Raw genomic sequence first — 25,567 nt, forward strand, 5'->3', positions numbered from 1 at the left:
ACAGGAAAGCGTATGAATGAAAGCTTGCTCTAATGCAGAAAAATGGTCACTTAATGCAGATGAGTAGGAAAAACTATCCTGCAATATTCAAATACAGTATCAGTGTCTTTCTGCATGACACAGTCATGTTGCTTACATATCTAGGCATAATGTTGCAAAGTGTTATAAAATGGAATGAGTACATAAGGAGGGATGGCGAATGGTCGACTTCAGTTTGTTGGGAGAATTTTAGGAAAGTGTAGCTCATCTATAAATGAGACCGTGTACAGTGAACCAGAACAACACATTCTTGAGACCCACTTGAGTGTTTGGGATCCACGCGAGATCAGATTCAAGGATGACAATGAAGTAATTCATAGGCATGCTGCTAGATTTGTTATTGGTAGATTCGATCAACATGTGAGTATTACGGAAATGCTTCGTGAACTCAAGTGGGAATCCCTGGAGGGAACAGGATGTTCTTCTCATGAAACACTATTGACTAAATTTAGTGAATAGGTATTGGCATATTACTGTAGAACAATTCCACTGCTGCCAACGTACATTTTGTGTAAGGACTGCAAAGCCAGGGTAAGAGAAATTGGGACTCATACGGAGGTGTGTGGATCGTTGTTTTTCCCTCATTCTATTTGAGTGGAACAGGAAAAGAAATGACTAATAGTGGTACAAGGTATCCCCTGCCATGCACCATACAGTAGTTTGTGGAGTATACACTACAAGCGAAAAGTTCTCCAACACCCATAATAAAAACTATATCTTTATTTCAATGCCAAAACACATCATACAAACTAAATAGACCCACAACATAAATATTTTCTCTATCATGAAGTTTAATACAATATGCGATAGATTTTAGCCTCTTCAAAGTATGAAAGTCGTGTTCTTCAGTTCCTCACATTTCTCTTTCCTACTGTCACCCTCTGCAGAAGTCAGAAGCATGGTTGAGTTCATTTTTCTGCTGCAGAACAAACTCACGATACACAAGTCTTTTGCCAGATGGAACAGCATTGTTTACCAGTATCCTGTGATTTCTTTAATATTCCCGTTAATTCTTCTTAGATCGTTGGCTTTATCACCTGCAAAACGTACCAACACCATGACTGATGCTCCACCGTACTTCACCATTGGCATCACACACTAACTCTTCATGTGTTCTGCTCAAGATCAATGAACAAACATTCAAAGATTGCTACCGAATAATTCAGACTTAGACCTGTCTATGAACAACACCATGAACCATTGTTGTGCACTCCAGTTTTTATGTTGCTGGGCTACTGCAATCTTTTCCCCTTACTTTGTTTGCATAATAAAGGATTTGCCTTCGCGATGAGCCCCTTTAAACCCTGTTCACAAAGACGGCAATGCACAGTTAAGACAGAGATTGGGGGAGCTCACATGTATTTACTACTTTGTGGATTTCAGGCGCAGTAGAAGTCCTCTGACGTTTATTCTGCTGATCTTCCTGTATGATGCTACTTTTGGGTCTTCCAGGGAACATTAGCATTGGCACAAGATTACTTGAACCACTGCAATGTATACACCACTGCAGATTGGACTAATCCAACTTTCGTTGCTATTGTCTACAAGAATATCTGTCCCAGTGCATATCTACAATTATGTTTTCCAATTACAATCTCCTGCTTCCATCCCATTAGGAGGTACCATGCTAAAAACCAGATCAGATAAATAAATTACTGCTACATGCACAAAATGTATTGTAAACTAATACAAACTGATTGCTACAAAGACAGTTTGAAGTTGTTGTTGTGGTATTCAGTCCTGAGACTGGTTTGATGCAGCTCTCCCTGCTAATCTATCCTGTGCAAGCTCCTTCATCTCCCAGTGCCTACTGCAACCTACATCCTTCTGAATCTGCTTAGTGTATTCATCTCTTGGTCTCCCTTTACGATTTTTACCCTCCACACTGCCCTCCAATGCTAAATTTGTGATCCCTTGATGCCTCAGGACATGTCCTACCAACCGATCCCTTCTTCTAGTTACGTTGTGCCACAAGCTTCTCTTCTCCCCAATCCTATTCAATACCTCCTCATTAGTTGTGTGATCTACCCATCTAATCTTCAGCATTCTTCTGTAGCACCTCATTTCGAAAGCTTCTATTCTCTTCTTGTCCAAACTAGTTATCGTCCTTGTTTCACTTCCAGACATGGCTACACTCCATACAAATACTTTCAGAAACGACTTCCTGACACTTAACTCTATATCCGATGTTAACAAATTTCTCTTCTTCAGAAACGCTTTCCTTGCCATTGCCAGTCTACATTTTATATCCTCTCTACTTTGACCATCATCAGTTATTTTGCTCCCCAAACAGCAAAACTCCTTTACTACTTTAAGTGTCTCATTTCCTAATCTAATTCCCTCAGCATCGCCCGACTTAATTCGACTACATTCCATTATCCTTGTTTTGCTTTTGTTGATGTTCATCTTATATCCTCCTTTCAAGACACTGTCATTTCCGTTCAACTGCTCTTCCAAGCCTGTGCTCTCTCTGACAGAATTACAATGTCATAGGCTAGCCTCAAAGTTTTTATTTCTTATCCCTGGATTTTAATACCTACTCCAAATTTTACTTTTGTTTCCTTTACTGCTTGCTCAATATACAGATTGAATAACATTGGGGAGAGGCTACAGCCATGTCTCACTACCTTCCCAACCACTGCTTCCCTTTCATGTCCTCGACTCTTATGACTGCCATCTGGTTTCTGTACAAATTGTAAACAGCCTTTCGCTCCCTGTAGTTTACCTCTGCCACCTTTAGAATTTGAAAGAGAGTATTCCAGTCAATATTGTCAAAAGCTTTCTCTAAGTCAACAAATGCTAGAAACGTAGGTTTGCCTTTCCTTAATCTTTCTTCTAAGATAAGTCGTAAGGTCAGTATTGCCTCACGTGTTCCAGTATTCCTACAGAATCCAAACTGATCTTCCCCGATCCGCTTCCACCAGTTTTTCTATTCATCTGTAAATAATTTGCGTTAGTATTTTGCAGCTGTGGCTTATTAAACTGATGGTTCGGTAATTTTCACATCTGTCAACACCTGCTTTCTTTGGGATGGGAATTATTATATTCTTCTTGAAGTCTGAGGGTATTTCACCTGTCTCATACATCTTGCTCACCAGCTGGTAGAGTTTTGTCATGACTGGCTCTCCCAAGGCCATCAGTAGTTCTAATGGAATGTTGTCTACTCCAGGCACCTTGTTTCGACTCAGGTCTTTCAGTGCTCTGTCAAACTCTTCACGCAGTATCTTACCTCCCATTTCGTCTTCATCTACATCCTCTTCCATTTCCATAATATTGTCCTCAAGCACATCGCCCTTCTATAAACCCTCTATATACTCCTTCCACCTTTCTGCCTTCCCTTTTTTGCTTAGAACTGGGTTGCCATCTGAGCTCTTGATATTCATACACGTGGTTCTCTTCTCTCCAAAGGTCTCTTTAATTTTCCTGTAGGCAGTATCTATCTTACCCCTAGTGAGATAAGCCTCTACATCCTTACATTTATCCTCTAGCCATCCCTGTTTAGCCATTTTGCACTTCCTGTCGATCTCATTTTTGAGACGTTTGTATTCCTTTTTGCCTGCTTCATTTACTGCATTTTTATAGTTTCTCCTTTCATCAATTAAATTCAATATTTCTTCTGTTACCCAAGGATTTCTACTATCCCTCGTCTTTTTACCTACTTGATCCTCTGCTACCTTCACTACTTCATCCCTCAGAGCTACCCATTCTTCTTCTACTGTATTTCTTTCCCCCATTCCTGTCAATTGTTCCCTTATGCTCTCCCTGAAACTTCGTACAACCTCTGGTTTAGTCAGTTTCTCCAGGTCCCATCTCCTTAAATTCCCACCTTTTTGCAATTTCTTCAGTTTTAATCTACAGTTCATATGCAATAGATTGTGGTCAGAGTCCACATCTGCCCCTGGAAATGTCCTACAATTTAAAACCTGGTTCCTAAATCTCTGTCTTACCATTATATAATCTATCTGATACCTTTTAGTATCTCCAGGATTCTTCCATGTATACAACCTTCTTTTATGATTCTTGAACCAAGTGTTAGCTATGATTAAGTTGTGCTATGTGCAAAATTCTACCAGGCGGCTTCCTCTTTCATTTCTTAGCCCCAATCCATATTCACCTACTATGTTTCCTTCTCTCCCTTTTCCTACTGTCGAATTTCAGTCACCCATGACTATCAAATTTTCGTCTCCCTTCACTACCTGAACAATTTATTTTATCTCATCATACATTTCTTCAATTTCTTCGTCATCTGCAGAGCTAGTTGTCATATATACATGGACTACTGTTGTAGGCATGGGCTTCGTGTCTATCTTGGCCGCAATAATACGTTCACTATGCTGTTTGTAGTAGCTTACCCGCACTCCTATTTTTTTATTCATTAGGAAACCTACTCCTGCATTACCCCTATTTGATTTTGTATTTATAACCCTGTATTCACCTGACCAGAAGTTTTTTTCCTCCTGCCACCGAACTTCACTAATTCCCACTATATCTAACTTTAATTTATCCATTTCCCTTTTTAAATTTTCTAACCTACCTGCCCGATTAAGGGATCTGACATTCCACGCTCCGATCCGTATAATGCCAGTTTTCTTTCTCCTGATAACGACGTCCTCCTGAGTAGTCCCTGCCCGAAGATCCGAATGGGGGACTATTTTACCTCCGGAATGTTTTACCCAAGAGGACGCCATCATCATTTAATCATACAGTAAAGCTGCATGCCCTTGGGAAAAATTACGCCTGTAGTTTCCCCTTGCTTTCAGCCGTTCGCAGTACCAAAACAGCAAGACCGTTTTGGTTAGTGTTACAGGGCCAGATCAGTCAATCATCCAGACTGTTGCCCCTGCAACTACTGAAAAGGCTGCTGCCCCTCTTCAGGAACCACACGTTTGTCTGGCCTCTCAACAGATACCCCTCCATTGTGGTTGCACCTACGGTACGGCTATCTGTATCATTGAGGCACGCAAGCCTCCCCACCAACAGCAAGGTCCATGGTTCACGGTTCATGGGGCCTATTCGGATGGAACCATCTTAGGTAAAGGCAAGTCAATTTGTTGTGGATACATGCCCCCCTTCCATGAACCATGGTCCTTGCCATTGGTGGGGAAGCTTGCATGCCTCGGCAATACCGATAGTTGTTGCATAGGTGCAACCACAATGGAGAGTTATCTGTTGAGAGGCCAGACAAATGATTCGTTCCTGAAGAGGGGCAACAGCCTTATCAGTAGTTGCAGGGGCTACAGTCTGGATGACTGACTGATCTGGCCTTGTAACATTAACCAAAACGGCCTTGCTGTGTTGGTACTGTGAGCGACTGAAAGCAAGGGGAAACTACAGCCGTAACGTTTCCCGAGGGCATGCAGCTTTACTGTATGGCTAAACGACGATGACATTCTCTTGGGTAAAATATTCTGGAGGTAAAATAGTCCCCTACTTGGATCTCCGGGCGGGGACTACTCAGGAAGGTGTTGTCATCAGGAGAATGAAAACTGGCATTCTACCTATCTGAGTGTGTAACATCAGATTCCTTAATTGGACAGGTAGGTTAGAAAATTTAAAAAGGGAAATGGATAGTTTAAAGTTAGATATAGTGAGAATTAGAGAAGTTCGGTGGCAGGAGGAACAAGACTTTTGGTCAGGTGAATACAGGGTTATAAATACAAAATCAAATAGGGGTAATGCAGGAGTAGCTTTAATAATGAATAAAAAAAATAGAGTGTGGGTAAGCTACTACAAACAGCATAGTGAATGCATTATTGTAGCCAAGATAGATACGAAGTCCACCCTTACCACAGCCAACTAGCTCCGCAGATGATGAAGAGATTGATCAAATGTATGTAGAGATAAAAGAAATTCTTCAGGTAGTGATGGGAGACGAAAATTTAATAGTCATGGGTGACTGGAATTCGAGAATAGGAAAAGGAAGAAAAAGAGAAGGAAAAGTAGCAGGTGAATTTGGAATGGGGGTAAGAAATGAAAGAGGAAGCTGCCTGGTAGAATTTTGCACAGGGCATAACTTCATCATACTTAACACTTGGTTCAAGAATCATGAAAGAATGTTGTATACTAGGAAGAGGCCTGAAGATACTGGAAGGTTTCAGATAGATTATATAATGGTAAAACAGAACCTTAGAAACCAGGTTTTAAATTGTAAGACATTTCCAGAGCAGGTGTGGACTCGGACCACGATCTATTGCTTATGAACTGTAGATTAAAACTGATGAAACTGCAAAGAGGTAGCAATTTAAGGAGATGGGACCTGGATAAACTGAAATAACCAAAGTTTGTAGAGAGTTTCAGGGGGAGCATAAGGGAACGATTGACAAGAATGGGGGACAGAAATACAGCAGAAGAAGAATGGGTAGCTTTGGGACATGAAATAGTGAAGGCAGCAGAGTATCAAGTAGGTAAAAAGACGAGGACTAGTAGAAATCCTTGGGTAACAGGAGAAATACTGAATTTAATTGATGAAATGAGAAAATATAAAAATTTAGTAAATGAAGCAGGCAATAATGAATAAAAATGGGTTCAAAAATGATATTGACAGAATGGAAACCCAGTTTTACAAGAAGAAAAAGACAGGTGGAAGCTGTGTACAGAGGGTCTATACAAGAGCAATGTACTTGAGGGCAATATTATGGAAACGGAAGAGGACGTAGATGAAGACGAAATGGGAGATACGATACTGCGTGAAGAGTTTGACACTGCACTAAAAGACCTAAGTCAAAACAAGGTCCCGGGAGTAGACAACATTCAATTATAACTACTGATAGCCTTGGGAAAGCCAGCCCTGACAAAACTCTACCATCTGATGAGCAAGATGTGTGAGACAGCTGAAATACCCTCAGGCTTCAAGAAGAATACAATAATTCAAACAAAGCAGGTGTTGCAATATGTGAAAATTACCGAACTATCAGTTTAATAAGTCACAGCTGCAAAATACTAACACAGATTCTTTACAGACGAATGGGAAAACTGGTAGAAGCCGACCTCGGGGAAGATCAATTTGGATTCCGTAGAAATGTTGGAACACATGAGGCAATACTGACCCTATAACTTATCTTAGAAGATAGATTAAGAAAAGGCAAACCTACGTTTCTAGCATTTGTAGACTTAGAGAAAGCTTTTGACAATGTTGACTGGATTACTCTCTTTTAAATTCTGAAGGAGGCAAGGGCCAAATATAAGGAGCAAAAAGCTATTTCCACTTTTGTACAGAAACCAGATGGCAGTCATAAGAGTCGAGGGGCATGAAAGGGAAGCAGTGGTTGGGAAAGGAGTGAGACAGGGTTGTAGCCTCTCCCCAATGTTATTCAATCTGTATAATGAGCAAGCAGTAAAGGAAACGAAAGAAAAATTCAGAGTAGGTATTAAAATTCATGGAGAAGAAGTAAAAACTTTGAGGTTTGCTGATGACATTGTTATTTTGTCAGAGTCAGCAAAGGACCTGGAAGAGCAGTTGAACGGAATGGACATTGTCTTGAAAGGAGGATATAAGATGAACATCAACAAAAGCAAAATGACAATAATGGAATGTAGTCAAATTGGATGATGCTGAGAGAATTAGATTAGAAAATGAGACAATCAAAGTAGCAAATGAGTTTTGCTATTTGGGGAGCAAAATAACTATGGCGATCAAAGTAGAGAGGATATAAAATGTAGACTGGCAATGGCAAGGAACGTGTTTCTGAAGAAGAGAAATTTGTTAGCATTGAGTATAGATTTAAGTGTCGGGAAGTTGTTTCTGAAAACATTTGTATGGAAGTGAAAATGGACAATAAATAGTTTAGACAAGAAGAGAACAGAAGCTTTCGAAATGTTTTGCTACAGAAGAATGCTTAAGATTCGATGGGTAGATCACAACTAATGAGGAGGTACTGAATAGAACTGGGGAGAAGAGAAATTTGTGGCACAACTTGATTAGAAGAAGGGATCGGTTGGTAGGACATGTTTTGAGGCATCACACCAGTTTAGTATTGAAGGGCAGTGTGGAGGGTAAAAATCATAGATGGAGACCAAGAGATGAATACACTAAGCAGATTCAGAAGGATGTAGGTTGCAGTAGGTACTGGGAGATGAAGAAGCTTGCACAGGGTAGAGTAGCATGGAAAGCTGCATCAAACCAGTCTCTGGACTGGAGACCACAACAACTTCCCAAGGCCTCTATGTGAACAACCAGTCCAAAACACAACAAAGGTGCTTACTTTTTACATTTTTATGCTTGTTTCAGGTTGAGGATATGATAGGATTTTCAAAACGAAATCCCCTGTGACAGATATTCACAAAGCTCGAACCAGTAGTCTATAGGTAGATGTAATAGCCACCTTCCATCCTGCTCCCCCTTCCAAATTCTCCAGACACCTTCCCCTGAATGAAATTTTCACTCTACAGAAGAGTGTGTGCTGGTATGAAACTTCCTGGCAGATTAAAACAAGGTGCCCAACCGAGACTCGGAACTCGGGACCTTCACCTGCCCATTATCCTTCCTACCCCTCCTACAGTGGTATTCCGCCATCCTCAGAACCTACACAATACACTCGTCCATCCTTACACAACCCCTGCTCCCAGTCCCTTACACCATGGCTCATACCCCTGTAATAGACTCAGATACAAGACCTGTCCCATACACCCTCCTACCACTGCCTACTCCAGTCCGGTCGCATCACCTATGCCATCAAAGGCAGAGCTACCTATGAAACCAGTCATGTGATTTACAAGCTAAGCTGCAATCACTGTGCTGCATTCTATGTAGGCATGACAACCAACAAGCTGTCTGTCTGGATGAATGGGCACTGACAAACTGTGGCCAAAAAACAAGTGGACCACCCTGTTGCTGAACACATTGCCAAACATAATATCCCTTGTTTCAATGACTGCTTCACTGTCTTTGGCATATGGATCCTTCCCACCAACACCAGCTTTTCTGAATTGCGCAGGTGGGAACTTACGCTGCAATACATCCTATGTTCCTGTAACCCTCCTGGCCTCAACCTTCGTTAGTCACTGTCCTCACCCATCCAGCCCCTCCCTGTTCCTATTCCAGCACTACACAGCTGTCATTTCACCATCACACCCAGTGTTTTAATTTCTTTTCATTTCTCTCCTTTATGCAACTTACCCCCCCCCCTTTTCTCCTGCCCTCCGTCTAAACTGTAGCACTTCACTTTCTACCACCCCCACCATACTATCCCTCCCCCTCCCCACCCCAGCCTCCTCTTTACCCCCACCCAGTCACCACTCCCATCATGCACTGGTGCTGCTGCTCGCAGTGTGGTTTCAGTTGTCTGAGACTGCAGACGTGTGCGCAAGCTGTGTGTGTGTGTGTGTGTGTGTGTGTGTGTGTGTGTGTGTGTGTGTGTGTGTGTGTGTGTGTTTGTGTTTGTGTTACTGACAAAGGCCTTAATTGCCAAAATCTATCATTGTGTGAATGTTTTTGTTGTGCCTATCGTGACTCAACATCTCTGCTATATCGTGAGTAGCAACTTTCCCTCTGTATTATATTTGTTTATCTTGTTGAGACTTGGCTCAGTCAAAATCATGTCAGAAAGCACACCTGTCATTCAATGTGGTTCAAACATAACTGGCATGTATCATGCAAAATCTAACAATTGGAAAATCCAGAATGGAATGTAACAATATTATGAAAAGGATAGTTGCTACTCATGATACAACGGAGATGCTGAGTCACAGATAGGCACAATAAAATGACTGTCAGAAAGTGATCTTTCAGCCTTTGTCGAAATATCTCTCTCTCTCTCTCTCTCTCTCTCTCTCTCTCTCTCTCTCTCTCTCTCTCTCTCACACACACACACACACACACACACACACACACACACACACACACACACACACACACACCTGTCTCCCTAAATTGTGCTCATTCTACTCGAAAGTAGGGAGACAGGTGTGTGTGTGTGTGTGTGTGTGTGTGTGTGTGTGTGTGTGTGTGTGTGTGTGTGTGTGTGTGTGCGTGTGCGTGCGCATTTCTCCCACAGCTAGAGAAAGGAATTTCATTCCGAAACCTAGCAAACGTTTGTTTGTGTATCTGTCAATGACACAGCGCTTCTGCTTTCAGTGAGGCATCTCTTTATTCCTAATTAACTTATTATTCTCAACCACCTTTCTGTGCATTATTACCGCAATACATAGAAATTTCAAGTAGTACTGTACTTACATAAAAATCAGACTTTAGTACAAAGCTCACGAAAGTGAGCACACAAACTGAATACAACAAAAATCTCATCTTGTGTAGGCATATTTTACAGTTCTGTGTTTTCAAATAGAAATAGTGCCAAACAGTGTGGGGATTAAACTATCAAAGAGGTAAATGAAGGCCAGTAGGTGGCACTAGCATTGACCATAGAAAGCATGTCAAAGAGTAACTTTACAAACTTCTACACACTGCAATTAGGTCCATGTCAGCACCACAGCACAAACCTGACAAAAATATTTATACTACTAAGGCTTGATTTTTATGTAAGTATGATACTAATTGAAATCTCTCTATATTACAATACTGAGATACATACTTATGCATATTTTCTATCATTAATTTCTTGTACACTTAATTCCACAGCTTCTGCCTGATGATGAAATTCTGAAACGCGCAATGCTTAATAAAGAATTTTGCGATCAAGCTCCCCCCCCCCTTTTTTTAAGTACTATCAATAAAGTCAGGTTGGTCTGCAGCCATTAGATCTAAAATAGTTCTGCAATGTGTGGGCTGACAAACCAGCTGCTCAAGTTGAGTTTCAAAGAAAGTACTAAGAACTAAATTCAATGCTACCTGTCCATTTACGGTTGAATCCATACATTTCACAGTCTGTATCTGGCAGGTTACTCATGTGGAGAGTTCAATTTAAAAAATCTGTTCTCTAAACCAAGCCGGTTCACTGGTCTGTTCATGCAAGCTGGCTCACTCTCACACCTCAGCAGTGAGCAACCAGCTGATTCACAGTGAGTAATGGAAGGGGAAGAGGAAAGGAGGAGACAGTAGAGGAGGGGAGGGAAGGTGATGGGAGGGGGGAGGGTATGGGATGGGGTGAGTGGGGAGGGGAGGAGGAATCTGAACAAGGTATGTCACACCCAGCACGATTAACTACTGTTAATAAGTCTATTCTATGGCCACTAATAGTTATATGGAGGTGTATCATTTCACGGTGGCTATCTAATGACTTTTGTGGCAAATTTATTTCCTAAAACTGTAAAACTGATGAAAAATGGCAATGAAATGAAACTTACAGTTTTTTAAATTTCTAGTGCAAAGAACTTGGGACAGCTAAATACGAAACATTATATTTGATACGACTGATGCAGCCTGATGATGAATATCTTTTTCGGATGAAGCTTATATTGACATCCACTTGAATTTTGTAACTATCTTATTCATATGTTACACACTGAACTACTGCATATCAATGACTACTACTTATTTTGTTTTTCACTAAAGTATCAGTGTCTTGTGCTACTTTCTGAGCACTGCTAATTTGAGGACACACTTTTAAATTGAAGTCAGTCTTCTGTAGGTAGATTTCATTCTCTTAACTGCTGCAAAAGTTGCTTGCACAAATTTGTAGGGCCAAATATGAACATAATCTTAGTTGCTAACTTGTGAAGCTATGGAAATTTATATTAAAGACAATATTTTACAAGTCTAAAAGACTTATTTTATTATTAAACTTATCACTCAGCTGTCCGTCATAAAGCAGGTCCATAATATATAACTGTAGCTAGGCACCCTGCACTGATGTGTTATAAATTGATGCTAGTGTGACTGACCTTTGCTTTGAAGTTCCTAACCTCACCATACTGGTGCTTTTCAGAGCTGCTCTCCACTTTAAACATTGGGCCATTAAGTATATATGCTTGCATTTAAAACTACGGTGAACTTAACACAATGTTGTTCCTCTGCTGAAGACAGCGCACAGTTTTGTTCTTCTCTTGCACTATATAATGATGCCCGACAGCCACATTCATTTTACTGTGAGCGGTGAACACTCACTACTCAGGTAGTGAACGAGCATGAGCACTTGTGCTTCTCTGTCAGCCTCCTAAGCAGGCCTGCTATAAACCATATAAAATTTAGTTCACCAACAAGTTTAGTAAGCACCCTAAAACATACCTTCTGCACAGAAATACAAGAACTATAACAAGTGGATGGGATAACTGGCAAGTTAAGAGTTCAATGATATGACTATATTTACAAGGAAAAGTCTACATTTAATGCCAGCCAGCATCTGAGATGTACATTGATGTGGTTCATAAGAAAGAAACTCCTGACTAGACCCTGGACTTTTAGTTAAAAACATTTTCTTTTCCTGAGTTCATATTTGCAAATAATTCAAAACCATCAATTTTATAGTACCTAAAACAGTCTTTTTCGACATTAACACCTATGTTTGCTTATTTCAGCTATAAAATCCTATAAGATACCTACTTCTTTAATTTAACTTAAAATTCTTGTATTTTTATAAGATTAGATTTGCTAACAAGACTGGCAAGCACACAACAAAGACGTTAGTAGTTATGTTTGTATGCTTCTTAGATGCTTCTTAGGTTTTAGTGCCAATTTGGAATTGTGATATTTGGGGTAAAAATGTCTGCAGCTCATATAGCCCTGGTCTACTGCCTGTTTCCACACAGAAAGTAATTCATAGGCCTTGAACTGACATCAGATAAAAGAAAAACAACAATAACAACAACAACACAGAGGAGACTTAACGCTGCATAGCAACTGAAGTAAAAAGCTCCACCTCACTCCTTAGTTACACACACTCTCTCATTGTAGAAAAGTGAGGCCATTGTCGAATTTTTGTTGTCCAACAACCAAATTGAACTAGTATGGAATGTACTGATGGATGCATGAAGTGTAAGGTATTCATTGTTCAAAACCCATTCTAGCTTTAGTGTGCAAATAGTTCAACACAGGAAAATGCCGAAATCTGCTAGTTGAAAGTCTAGTTGTATAAGACTGTGGCTACCAGAGTTTCCACACTATACAACAGATGGAAAAATTATATTCTGCCAAGCATGCAACAAAGAGGTTAGCTGTTATGTTTTTATGCTTCTTAGGTTTTCCTGCCACTTCAAAATTGCGAATTTCTTCTCACATCTTTCGACACCAGAGCATTTGTGAAGCAGATTGATTTATAAATATAGTTCAAAATTAGAGTACGAGACACTGGGACTCAACTGTTCACTTTGATAATAATTTTTAAGTAGCAGAGTTCAATTTTGACAAAAAGGAAAAGTAAACAATTTGAAAATACCATACCTGTAAGACAAAGCATAAATGTTTTTAAAATGATGCACCAAGTTCTGATCTCTTTTTTTAAGTTTTGAGTTGTGACAAAAATCTGTTCAGTGACAGGCTAGTTGGAAAACTAAAATCACTAAAATGTATTGTATGTTTTTTAAATTTTATTTTGATCAAATTAAGTGGCAGTGTCACTTTAAAAATATCAAATGCTTTTATATGCAATTTTATATAGCATCTTGTTTCCTTCTTTTATTAGTTTTGAATGAAAAAGTCCCACTTCTCTGAAATGGAATATTACATGAGGCAAATGTTGAACTAAAAACAAAGCTAAAGCAAACACATTTCACAATGACATCTGATGAATACACCAAAAAGAACCAACTCTGTAGTTGACCTGTGTCATGCTATTATGGAAGCAAATATCCCCTTTCGAAAACTAAGAAAATCCTATTTTATAAGCTTTCCTTGAGAAGTGCTGTCATCAGTCTGCTTTTCATTTACCTTATTTTTAATGACTAATAATATGCTCACATGTCAACAATGTACATTTTACATTATGTTTAGTTTTTCTGCAGAATACTTTTTAGGGCCTATTTCAGGTTTTATAGCCTAGACAAGGTACTGAAAGGGCCTATTTTAGGTGGCTAAAATGCTTTCTTAGTGACCTAAAACTCCACAGTCTACTCATGACTTGTACGAGTTTTGTACAATGAGGAGATGGAAAAGTGTATCGGTAATTCTTTTTCATACAGGCTATTATCACTGACCTTGTTTACTTGGACATATTAATAGCCACTTTCAATAAAGAGTCAGTAAGAATAGGTCAGACTTAGTTTGCTACCACCCGTTTTGAATAAATTAGCATTAATGAAAATTGTAGCAAACAGTCTTCTCAAAAACAGCAATAGCGCTTCTAATTCATTCAAATGGGACACTTCTGTTTCTATGATAACATGCAATGTGGTTAATACTCCGTGGTTTGTTACTGCTTGTGAATCTTAACACATGATCAGTTCACATTTCTTTATTTCTGGAAGTCATTAACCATTAATTTTCGGTTCTATTTGGTTATTTCTTGTTTGAGCTGCAAAGAATTTATGAAAATACTGGTACTAACAATGGGATTTCAGTTTCTCCCAGAATATATTGTGTTTTCTCTTCCATTTTTGATTGCATACAGTTTAATGTCCATGCATAAAACCAAGAAAATTCAAAACAACTACATGCAATAATCATTTTGAATAAAGCAAAACATAAACAAAAGACATACCTCGTAATGACACTTCCAGAGGTAATTTCGGCAGGGGTAAATTGACTACATCATTCAGTTCAACCTCCTTTTCTTCTATGAAATGAAGTTCTCTACCCCCACCAGATGCAAATCGGAAAGGAATGTGGTCTGGTGCATATATTCCATAAAGTGGCTGAAAAATGAGTTTACCTTGATTAATAAAGGATGCTGAATGGAAAGCAAAGAGTATTGCTAAATTCAGGATGTACAACCATTGACTATAAAACAAATGAGATTACAATGATATTCACTTAATACCTTCTTGTCTGCTCAGAGGGCAACAAAAAATGTTAGTCCTCTTACTGAAATTTACCATGGACTTAAGCATGCATATGTAGACCCATATATATATGCAACCTGCACTACATGTCATTTACACCAGAGCGCATGAAAGAAGAAAGCAAGCATGACAGAACAATTAACAAATGTTCAGCATCATCAACTTGCATACACCCTAGAACAAAGGTTTATACTGGTGGGATGGAAGACAGCATGAGAGAATGAGCATCCATCATTAGAACAGTACGAGCTCTGAACTCTGCATTATTGTCCCCCCCCCCCCCCCCCCCTCCCCACTGGAATCTTCCACATACACATTTTATTCAATTGCACTACTTACTGCCATGATGCAAAACTTGTTTTGATTTAGGGGAAAAAAAAACCAACAGGTGTCATATATGCCCAAGTCAAAACTATAGAACATTAACACAGAGAGGAGTTTAACAACTATATGTGAGTTCCAATTGACAATAGAAGACAGCTAAAAACAGGCATGTGGGAAAAGAGCTAAAAAAGACACCATACAGAAATGGAGGTCCAAAACTAAAAATTAAATGGCCTTCGCCATATTGCTTTGGCGGATAAAAAGGAAGACGCGGTCAACAGGCCGTGCATCATTTGCTAAAACGCCCGATAACACAGATGGCAAACCCAGGCAGGAATGTAAACGGTTAAAAAATGGGCTTTCCATCAGGAAGTGGCAGACAGATAAAACTTGGGCACAACGAGTACAAAGTGGTGGGGTAGCACCACTTAGCAAATTACGATGACTAAAAACGCATTGCCCAAAATGCAGCCTAGTTAAAATGGCCTCCTCCCAGCACAATAGCTGAGAGGAGGTCATTGCTGGGAGAGGCTTTATACATCACAACTTATTCTCGTGAAGGAAGGACCATTGGCGATGCCAAAGAGACACCACCTACTGACAGACAGCAACACAGAGATCACCTGAGAGAATATAGGTACTCAGGGGCTCAGGTACGAGGACTGCAGCTTTGGCAGCAGCCTCGTTTCCTAACAGACCGACAAGACCAGGAACCCCAGATATAGCACACTGGCTCCACCAAGAGTGAGCAGTTGACAGTTTTCCTGGACCCGCTGCACTAAGGGATGGGCAGTGTACAGCGCACATAGACTTTTAAGGGCACTGAGTGAGTCTGAGCAGAGGACACAATTCAAAAGGCTGTGTCGCTGCATGTACTCTTTGGCCTGATACAAGGCGAGAGCTCAGCGGTAAATGCTGAGGAGTGTGCTGGAAGCTGATATCGAAAGAAATGGGTGCCAACAACAAAGGCACACCTGACCCCACGGTCAGTCTGAGAGCCATCAGTGCATACAAAGGTACTACTGCAAAGGTTGAAACGGAAGACGATAGACCGAGACTGGAATAGTGTCCTTAGGAAGCAAGTGAAGCCCAAGATCAACACTGGCCGCTTCACAAAGTCAATGTGGTGAAGGGTTCACACCCACCGGGAAAGGTGCAGGTAGGGTTAAGTTAAGCCCTGTAGCAAGTGCTGAAAGCGGTGATGAAAAATTGTTTTATTTGCATGGAATTATTTTTTCTATCAAACACACTGTTGGCAATGAAGCAACCTAACTGTGAATGCTCCCTGTGTGAATGTACAGAGGCGAAGAATGTGTGAATTTCCTTTGAGAATTCACTGAAAGGTCAGCAACCAGGTGAATATCACCAGCAGCAGCAAATGTGAATTGCCTTAGACCAAATTCTGTTAGCTTGAGCTCACCTACCATTTACACCAAAGAGAATCCTTTGTTTATTAGTGCACATTCACTTGTGTTCCCTCCAGGATAAACTAGGCTTTAGGCAATTGGTAAAATATTTTCATGGCAGATACATAATCATCAGTTTTGTGGTCATCAGCCTCAGACTGCAAACATATCACACTGAATAACAGTGGCAATCCAATGTGAATAAAGCAATTGTAACAACTTATTGTAAAAGACAGTGTGGCAATGAAGTGACTGTAGCATTACATTTCCAAAAAGCTAACAACTTTATCTTGGGGTTGAAGCACACTTTTTGTCTGTATTTGCTTTCAAATATACAGGGTATTTCCATGATGATGTTACAAACTTTCAGTGAGGATGGAGAAGAGTAAATGTATCAGTCTGAGGTAAGAGAACCAGGTCCGGAAATAATAAAGTCGAGACGTATAAGTGAAACTTGTTCTGAAACCTCTGACAGCAGAATACATGTAACAGTAATGCTATTGCTAAGACTGTAGGGAAGGGGACTTCCAGAGGTGATAGTTTGGAACAGAGAAGGAAGAAAATGCCCAATAAACATGGAGCCTAAAATGCATACATTATGAGCTATGAGCACTTGTTCTTCTTCTATACTGTGAAATACATCTCTTCTACTGCAAGCACCTTGGTTTTCCATATTTTTGGAGGAGGTAGTATGGACTGAAACAAGAAAAAAATTTCCAATATGTATGGGCTCTAAAATGCATAACTTAAGAGCTAAGCTCCTTGTTCAGTAGAAGAGATGTGTTTCACAATGATGAAAATTAACAAGTGCTCATAGTTTTTAAGGTATGCATATTACAGCCCATGTTTACTGGACATTTTTGTTGTTGTTTTGGTCCATACTACAACCTTTGAAAAGTTGCCTACCCTACCAGTCTTAGCAACAACAGTACCTGCACATGTATTCCAATGTTCGAGGTATCAGAATGGTTTCCACTTATAACTTTAGATTCAGTCATTTCCAGACCAGGTCCCTTACTTCGAATTGATACATTTATTCTTTTGCCTCATCTCTGAAAATTTGTAGCATCTTCACAGAATCACCCTATATACAGTAATTATGAAAATAGGGGTCTGCTTGGGCAAACTCAATTTTCATCTTTAACAGTTATTAATGGATTAAAAGTGAGATTTAAGCATTATATGAATATTTCAACACCATATCAGGCATTTCTGAGAAAATAAATGAACACTATATCAAAAGTGAAACTTCACTGGAACAAGTTTTGATGCTAAGGAATAAAATTAAGTTTGCTCAATGCAGAACACATATTTCCATAACAATGAAGACAACATAAATAATTAAACATAATTTCTCTGTTTTCTTCAAGATTTGAAGATGAAGTGATCAGTCTCCAGTCCACAGACTCACTTGATGCAGATCTCCATGCTGGTGATCTACACCAATGTATTCCAGAATGAGATTTTCACTCTGCAGCGGAGTGTGCGCTGATATGAAACTTCCTGGCAGATTAAAACTGTGTGCCCGACCGAGACTCGAACTCGGGACCTTTGCCTTTCGCGGGCAAGTGCTCTACCATCTGAGCTAACGAAGCACGACTCACGCCCGGTACTCACAGGAAGGTAGGAGACGGATACTGGCAGAAGTAAAGCTGTGAGTACCGGGCGTGAGTCGTGCTTCGTTAGCTCAGATGGTAGAGCACTTGCCCGCGAAAGGCAAAGGTCCCGAGTTCAAGTCTCGGTCGGGCACACAGTTTTAATCTGCCAGGAAGTTTCTTTACACCAATGTAAATCTACTTACTGCACTCATCACTCGGCCTTTCTCTACAATTTAACCCCCCCCCCCCCTCCCCTTGCCTTCCCACAATCACCAAACTGGCAATGATACAGATCTCCCCATATGAACCACACACCTTGCTGTTGGTGGGGAGGTTGTGTGCCTCAGCAATACTGATAGCCGCAATGGAGGTGTGACCATAATGGAGAGGTGTCTGCTGAGAGGCCAGACAAACATGTGGCTCCTGAAGAGGGGCAAGCAGCCTTTTCAATAATTGCAGGGGCAACAGGTTGGATGATTGACTGATCTGGCCTTGTAGCATAAACCAAGATGGCCTTGCTGTACTGGTGTTGTGAATGACTGAAAGCAAGTGGAAACTGCACTCATAATTTTTCCCAAGGGCATGCGGCTCTACTGCATAGTTAAATGATGATGGCATCCTCTTGGGTAAAATAGTTTCCCATTAGGCTCTCTGGGTGGGGACTACTCACAAGGATGTCATCATCAGGAGAAACAAAACTGACATTCTACAGACTGCAGCATGAAATGTTAGGTCCCTTAATTAGACAGGTCGGTTAGAAAGTTTAGAAGGGAAATGTATAGGTTAAAGTTAGACACAATTGGAATCAGTGAAGTTCAGTAGCAGGAGGAACAGGACTTCTGGTCAGGAGAATATATAAGATAAAAAAATGGGGGTAATGCAAGGGCGGGTTTAATAATGGATGAGAAAGTAAGAATGCGGGTAAGCTACTATGAACAGCATTGTGAATGAATTACGGTAGCTAAGATAGACATGAAGACCACACACACCACAGTAGTAAAAGTTTATATGCCAATTAGCTCCACAGATGATGAAGATACTGAAGAAATGTATGATGAAGAAATTATTCAGATAGTTAAGAGTGACTAAAATTAAATTCTAATGGGGGACTGGAATTTGATAGTGGGAAAAGGAAGAGAAGAAAAAATTGTAGGTGAATATGGACTGGGGGAAAAGGATGAAGTTGGAAACTGCCTGGCAAAATTTTGCACACAGCATAATTTAATCAGTGCTAACACTCCATTTAAGACTCATGAAAGAAGATGTGCACATGGAAAATTGTACAATAGAAACACCAGAAGGTTTTATACTGTACTGATGGTAAGTCAGAGATTTCAGAGTCAAATTTTAAATGGTAAAACATTTCCAGGGGCAGATCTGAATTCTTGACCATAATGGATTGGTTATGAACTATAGATTCAAACTGAAGAAGGTAGGAAACTCAGGAGATGGGACCTAGATAAGTTAAAGAACCAGAATTTGTTGAGAGTTTCAGTTGGAGTGGAGCATTAGGCAACAGTTGACTAGAACAGGGGTAAGGAATACAGTAGAGGGTGAATAGGTAGCTTTAAGAGATGAAATAGTGAAGCCAGCAGAAGATCAAATACATAAAAAGACAATCCCTAGTAGAAGTCAGTGAATAACACAGGAGATTTTGAATTTAACTGATGGCAAGAGAAAATATAAAACAGCAGAAAATGAAGTATGTGAAAGGGAATACAAATACATAAAAAATGATACTGGTAAGAAGTGCAAAATGGCTAAGCCGGAACAGCTAGAGGACAAATGTAAGGACTCAGAAGCAAATTTCACTCGGAGGAAAATAGATACTACTTACAGGAAAATTTAAGAGGCCTTTGTAGAAAAGAGAAGTAATTGTATGAATATTAAGAGCTCACATGAAAAATCAGTTCTAAGCAAACAAGGTGAAGCTGAAAGGTGGAAGGAGTATACAGAGGGTCTTTACAAGGGAGATGTACTTAAGGGCAATATTATAGAAATGGAAGAGCAAGTAGGTGAAGATGACATGGGAGTTACGATACTGTGAGAAGAATTTGACACAGCACTGAAAGGTATAAGGTGAAACAAGGTCCTAGGAGAAGATGACATTCCATCAGAACTATTGACACCCTTGGGAGAGCTAGCCATTACAAAACTCTTCCATCCGGTGTGAAAGATGTGTGAGACAACCAAAATACCATCAGACTTCAAGAAAAAAATGTAATAATTCCAATTCCAAAGAAAGCAGGTGCTGACATGTGTCAATATTACTGAACTATCAGTTTAATAAGTCATAGATGCAAAGTACTAACTCAAATTCTTTACAGAAGAATTGAAGAACCGGTAGAAGCCAACCTCGGTGGAGATCAGTTTGGATTCTGGAGAAATTTAGGGACATGCGAGGCAACATTGACCCTATGACTTCTCTTAGAAGATAGGTTAAAGAGAGACAAACCTATGTTTATAGAATTTTGTAGACTTAGAGAAAGATTTTGACAATGTTGACTGCAATACTCTCTTTAAAATTCTCAAGGTGGCACGGGAAAAATACAGAGAGCAAAAGGCTTTTTAGAACTTGTACAGAAACCACTTGGCAGTTATAAAAGTCTGGGGGCAGGCACAAAAGAAAAGCTACAGTTGAGAAGGGAGTGAGAGATGGTTCTAGCCTACCCTGATGATGTTCAATCTGTATACTGAACAATAAAGGAGTAGGAATTAAAGTCCCGGGAGAAGAATTCTGTTATAGACTGCAAAGAACTTGGAAGATCAGCTGAACAGAATGAACAGTGTCTTGAAAGGAGGATACAATATGAACATCAACAAAAGCAAAACAAAGATAATGGGATGTAGTCAAATTAAATCAGGCGATGCTGAGCAAATTAGATTAGGAAATGAGACACTTCAAGTAGTAGATGAGTTTTCCTATTTGGAGATTAATGTTTAATGCCTATTGTCAATGAGGCCATTAGAGACAGAGCATAAGCTCAAATTAGGGAAGGATGAGGAAGTCGTCCGTGCGCTTTCAAAGGAACCATCCCAGCATTTGCCTGAAGCAATTTAGGGAAATCATGGAAAATCTTAATCAGGATGGCCAGATGTGGGTGTGAACTGTCATCGTCCTGAAGGTGAGTCCAGTGTGCTAACCACTGCATTTACTGTTTGGGCAGTGAAATAACTGATGATGGCCAATGTAGATAGGATATATAATGTAGACTGGTGAGGCAAAAAAAGAATTTCTGAAGGAGAAGAACTGGTTAATTTCAAACATAAATTTAATTGTCAGAAAGTCTTTTCTGAAAGTATTGGTATGGAGTGCAGGCATGTGTAAAGTAAAACACGGATAATAAAGAGTTTAGACAAGAGGAGAACAGAAGCTTTCGAAACGTGGTGCTACAGAAGAATGCTGAAGATTAGAAGGCTAGATCACATAACTAATGAGAAGGTACTGAACAGAATTTGAGGAAATGAAATCTGTGGCACAACCTGTCTAGGAGGAGGAATCAGTTGATAGGGCAGATTCCAAGACATCAAGGTATTACCAATTTAGAACTGGAGTGAAGTGTGTGGGGTAAAAATAATAGAGGGAGACCAGATCATGAATACTTTAAGCATTCAGAAGGATGTAGATTGCAGTAGTTATTCGGAGATGAAGAGGCTTGCACAGGATAGAGTAGCATGGACAGCTGTGTCAAACCAGTCTACAGACTGAAGACCGCAATATCATAGAGGATTAAATATGGTTATGTCATTACAAAGTGAAATCGAACAAAAAGTTGTGGAATTATGCTTCAAAGCTTTCTTCAAGACTGAGGAATTATGCATAGAGTCTTTGAATCCTGAAGAAGTTACACAAACTTTTTGTTACTTCAAATCTCTTTGTGTGTTTCATCATGTGTATTGCACTGCAAAAATTATTGTTCTGTTGTATAACAAATAATTTCAGAGAGAACTGAGGCAATAAAATATGCAAACTCACAGCCTTGGAATACCGTTACCTAACTACAGTCTTTACATCTACATCCGCTTGGATATGCAACACATCAAACTTAAGTGCCTGGCAGATGGTTCATCAAAACATCTCCACAAAATTATCTATTATTTCAATCTCGAGCAGTGCACAGAAATAATGAAAACCTGTATCTTCCCTTGCGAGCTCTGATTTCCCTTATTTGATGACAATGATGATAGTTTCTCCCTCTGTAGATTGGCACCAACAAAATTTTTTCACATTTGGTGGAGAAAGTAGGTTATTTAAAGTTTGTGTAAGATCCTGCCACAATGGAACACCTTTGTTTTCATGATGTTCACCCCAAATCCTGTATCGTGTCTATGATACTCCCTCCCCTATTACTCGATTGCCCTCCTTTAAACTTTCTTGATATACTCCACTAACCCTACCCAGTAAGGATCCCATACCATACAGTAGTCTCCAAAAGAGGATGGACAAGCACAGTGTGAGCAGTTTCTTTAGTACATCTTTTGCATCTTCTAAGTGTTCTGCCAAAAAATGCAGTCTTTGGTTCACCTTCCCCACAACATTTTCTGTGTGTTCTTCCCAGTTACTGTTTGCTAACACTACAGAGATGAGAAAAAATGGCATGCAAAAAAGAGCTGACACACAGAAAGCAGCATTTCAATTTCTTTACAAAGTGAGTACAGAATCCTGTTACAAAGTGAATTTGAAACTACAGAATTGCTCAACAACTATGTGCAGAAATGGTCATTTCACTGACAATGGGAGGAACAGTTATAAATGAGGAAGGAACACTATTCAAACATTCATAGCTTTTATAGTCTTACTTCTCATTAATTTCTTGATCGACATACATTTTTACACTGTCCCTCAAACAACAAATTGCACACCTTAATTCCAAAACTATTGTAATTTATGGGGCATAGTTGATAACAAGTGCATTTCAATGCAATATTAAAAATTACACTTTGGTGTTTAAGAAGCATCAGGAGTCAACTGAAGGTAATTTGGGAGGGAAAGAGATGAGGGGAAGAGTACGACAGATAATTTTGTTTCATCATCAGTGACAAAATCTGCTACAGTTGTAAAAGTTATTTACTCCTAAAAAGGAACAAACAACCCAGTTTCAGGACTTGTCCCATCTTCAGGTGCATCTGCAAAATTAGAAATCAAACACCTATCCACAATGTTAACATAAGCCACACAGAATCAACAGAAATTCTTAGAAAAAACATCTGTATGTTATTAAATGTGAGTCCATAAGGGACGCATATCTGAAATTGAAATATGTTGAAATAGTGCACCCCTGATACATCGTGTAAGACAAGATATCCTCTTCAACCCTAGGCCTGCCAGAAAACCTCTCTCAAAGAAGGACCTACACAAAAGGATGAAGATTCCCTATTAAAAGAGCAGAACCACTGATAAAAGCAATCAAAAATAGAGTACATATTAATGGTCTGACATCCCGGCTCACCATTACATAACTTAGCATCGGTCTGGGTTTAAGGGTGTGCCACACATGAACCCGCATGAAGGCAGGTAGATTTTCCCCATGTCCGGAAGAACAGACACAATTGTTATCCCAAAGCCATTATGAATCACGACACAAAGGAATTTATGATATTAGCTGCCAGTGGGCACTGATTTAATACTAGAACAGCAGAATGGGGTCAATTTGACCCCACTGTAATTTCTCTTCTGAATATAAGTAAATCATCCCACAATACAGTGGCGACAGTGAACAGTAACGCACAGCAGTTGCTCCTCATTGTTGCAACATGGCACATGTACATTTCAGTCCACCACAGCTTATGTTGTTTCACTCACGCAGTCTTTGTCCGTGAAACATGTTTTCGAACATGTATCACCAGTGTGGACTTTCTGATGAAGAAGTGTTACATCTCCTAGAGAATTCCAAAGTTGAATCGGAAATTAACTTTGCTGATGAAGATGATGATTACATACTTGACACAAGTGAAGATGATGACATTGTGAACAAGTGGTGATAAGTGGAAGGGGATTCAGATGCTGATATACATCAATCACCCCCTCTTTCATCACAGCAGGTACAGTTGGAAGTGTCTACATAGATGATTGCAAAGGGATGGAACCGTGCGGTAGACTGGAAATTATTCACCTTCTGGAAGGCGGTCAGCTGTGAATGTTCTGAAGGAGAGGAGGAGGTCCCACAGTTTATGTTTGCCAATGAGTAGACAGCTCTGTCATCAGTGTCTTCCGTGTTATTTTTGATGAAGCAATGCTACATCTCATGAAGAAACACACAGAATCAAATGCTTGAAAATTACTAAAACACAATGACTGGACTTCGCCACTCGAGGAAATGGAGAAAGTGACAGCCATCATGTGTGTTTGGGGAGTATTGTGCACAAAATGTATGTCTGTGGATGATATCTGGTCGCTCTCTTGGGGACCTGCTTTTATCAAGGACATTATGCCGAGGGGCAGATTTCAGGAGCCTCTCAGACTTCTCTATCTGATGAAAAATCAACCCGGGCAGAACATCTGACAGTCAACAAATTCACTCTTGCATCTGAAATTTGGGAAAAGTTCATTGAAAACAGTATTTGTGCTTACCACTCTAGAAAAAATATAACCATTGATGAGCAACGGTTACCAATCAAAGCAAGATGCACGTTTACTCAATTCATGTCCAACAAACCAGACAAATATGGTCTCCAATTCTCGTTGGCTGTTGATGTAATGACAAAGTATATATGTAATGCTTTCTCACACCTCAGCAAAGAGGACATGCATAGAGACAAACAACCACTTGGAGAGTAGGTCGTTCAGCATCTTAAGGGGTGATTTGTAAATCAAGGAAGTAATGTGACCACAGACAACTTCTTTATGTCTCTTCAACTTGCTAAAAAACACAAAGAAAAGGAAACTTCATTAGTTGGTACAATGAACAAGGTATTTCATGAAATCCCCGATGAAGTAAAGAAGCCAAATGCTAAAATACACTCCACCACAATACTGCACAATAGTGGCAACACAGACTGCACCTTGAGTGTATACCAAGGAAAGAAGAATAAAAATGTCATTCTTCTGACTATGCTGCATGGTGAAGTAGTAATAAGCAAGGAAGGAAAGAAGAAACAGAAACCGTAACGTTCTACAATGCAATGAAGTGCAGGGTGCATGTGGTTGACCCGTAAATATACTACAAAGGTTGCATGTAGGAGATGGCCAATGCATGTCTTCTACAAGATACTGGACATGGCGGCAATAAATACATGGGTCGTCTATAACATAGTAACAAACAAGAAAATGGAAAGGAGAAGTTCATACTGCAACTGACAAATGAACTGAAGGGAATGAAAGAGTAAGAACATCAGATTGAGAACGAGGATATGGGACTAAAATCACCTAGAAAG

At 39.8% G+C, this 25,567-nt stretch overlaps 1 protein-coding gene across 1 annotated transcript in view; it reads right to left on the minus strand.

The window, feature by feature from the left end:
* LOC126272179 (transcription initiation factor TFIID subunit 6) overlaps positions 1–25,567 on the minus strand; it is a 128,778-nt gene that overhangs the window by 92,293 nt on the left and 10,918 nt on the right. The window contains exon 3 of the mRNA XM_049974832.1: positions 14,565–14,718. Within this exon, the coding sequence (XP_049830789.1) occupies positions 14,565–14,718 (154 nt within the window). The remainder of the gene's footprint in view (positions 1–14,564; positions 14,719–25,567) is intronic.

The sequence above is a fragment of the Schistocerca gregaria genome, chromosome 5 (assembly GCF_023897955.1).
Source record: "Schistocerca gregaria isolate iqSchGreg1 chromosome 5, iqSchGreg1.2, whole genome shotgun sequence".
NCBI classification, from domain to species: Eukaryota; Metazoa; Arthropoda; class Insecta; order Orthoptera; family Acrididae; genus Schistocerca; species Schistocerca gregaria.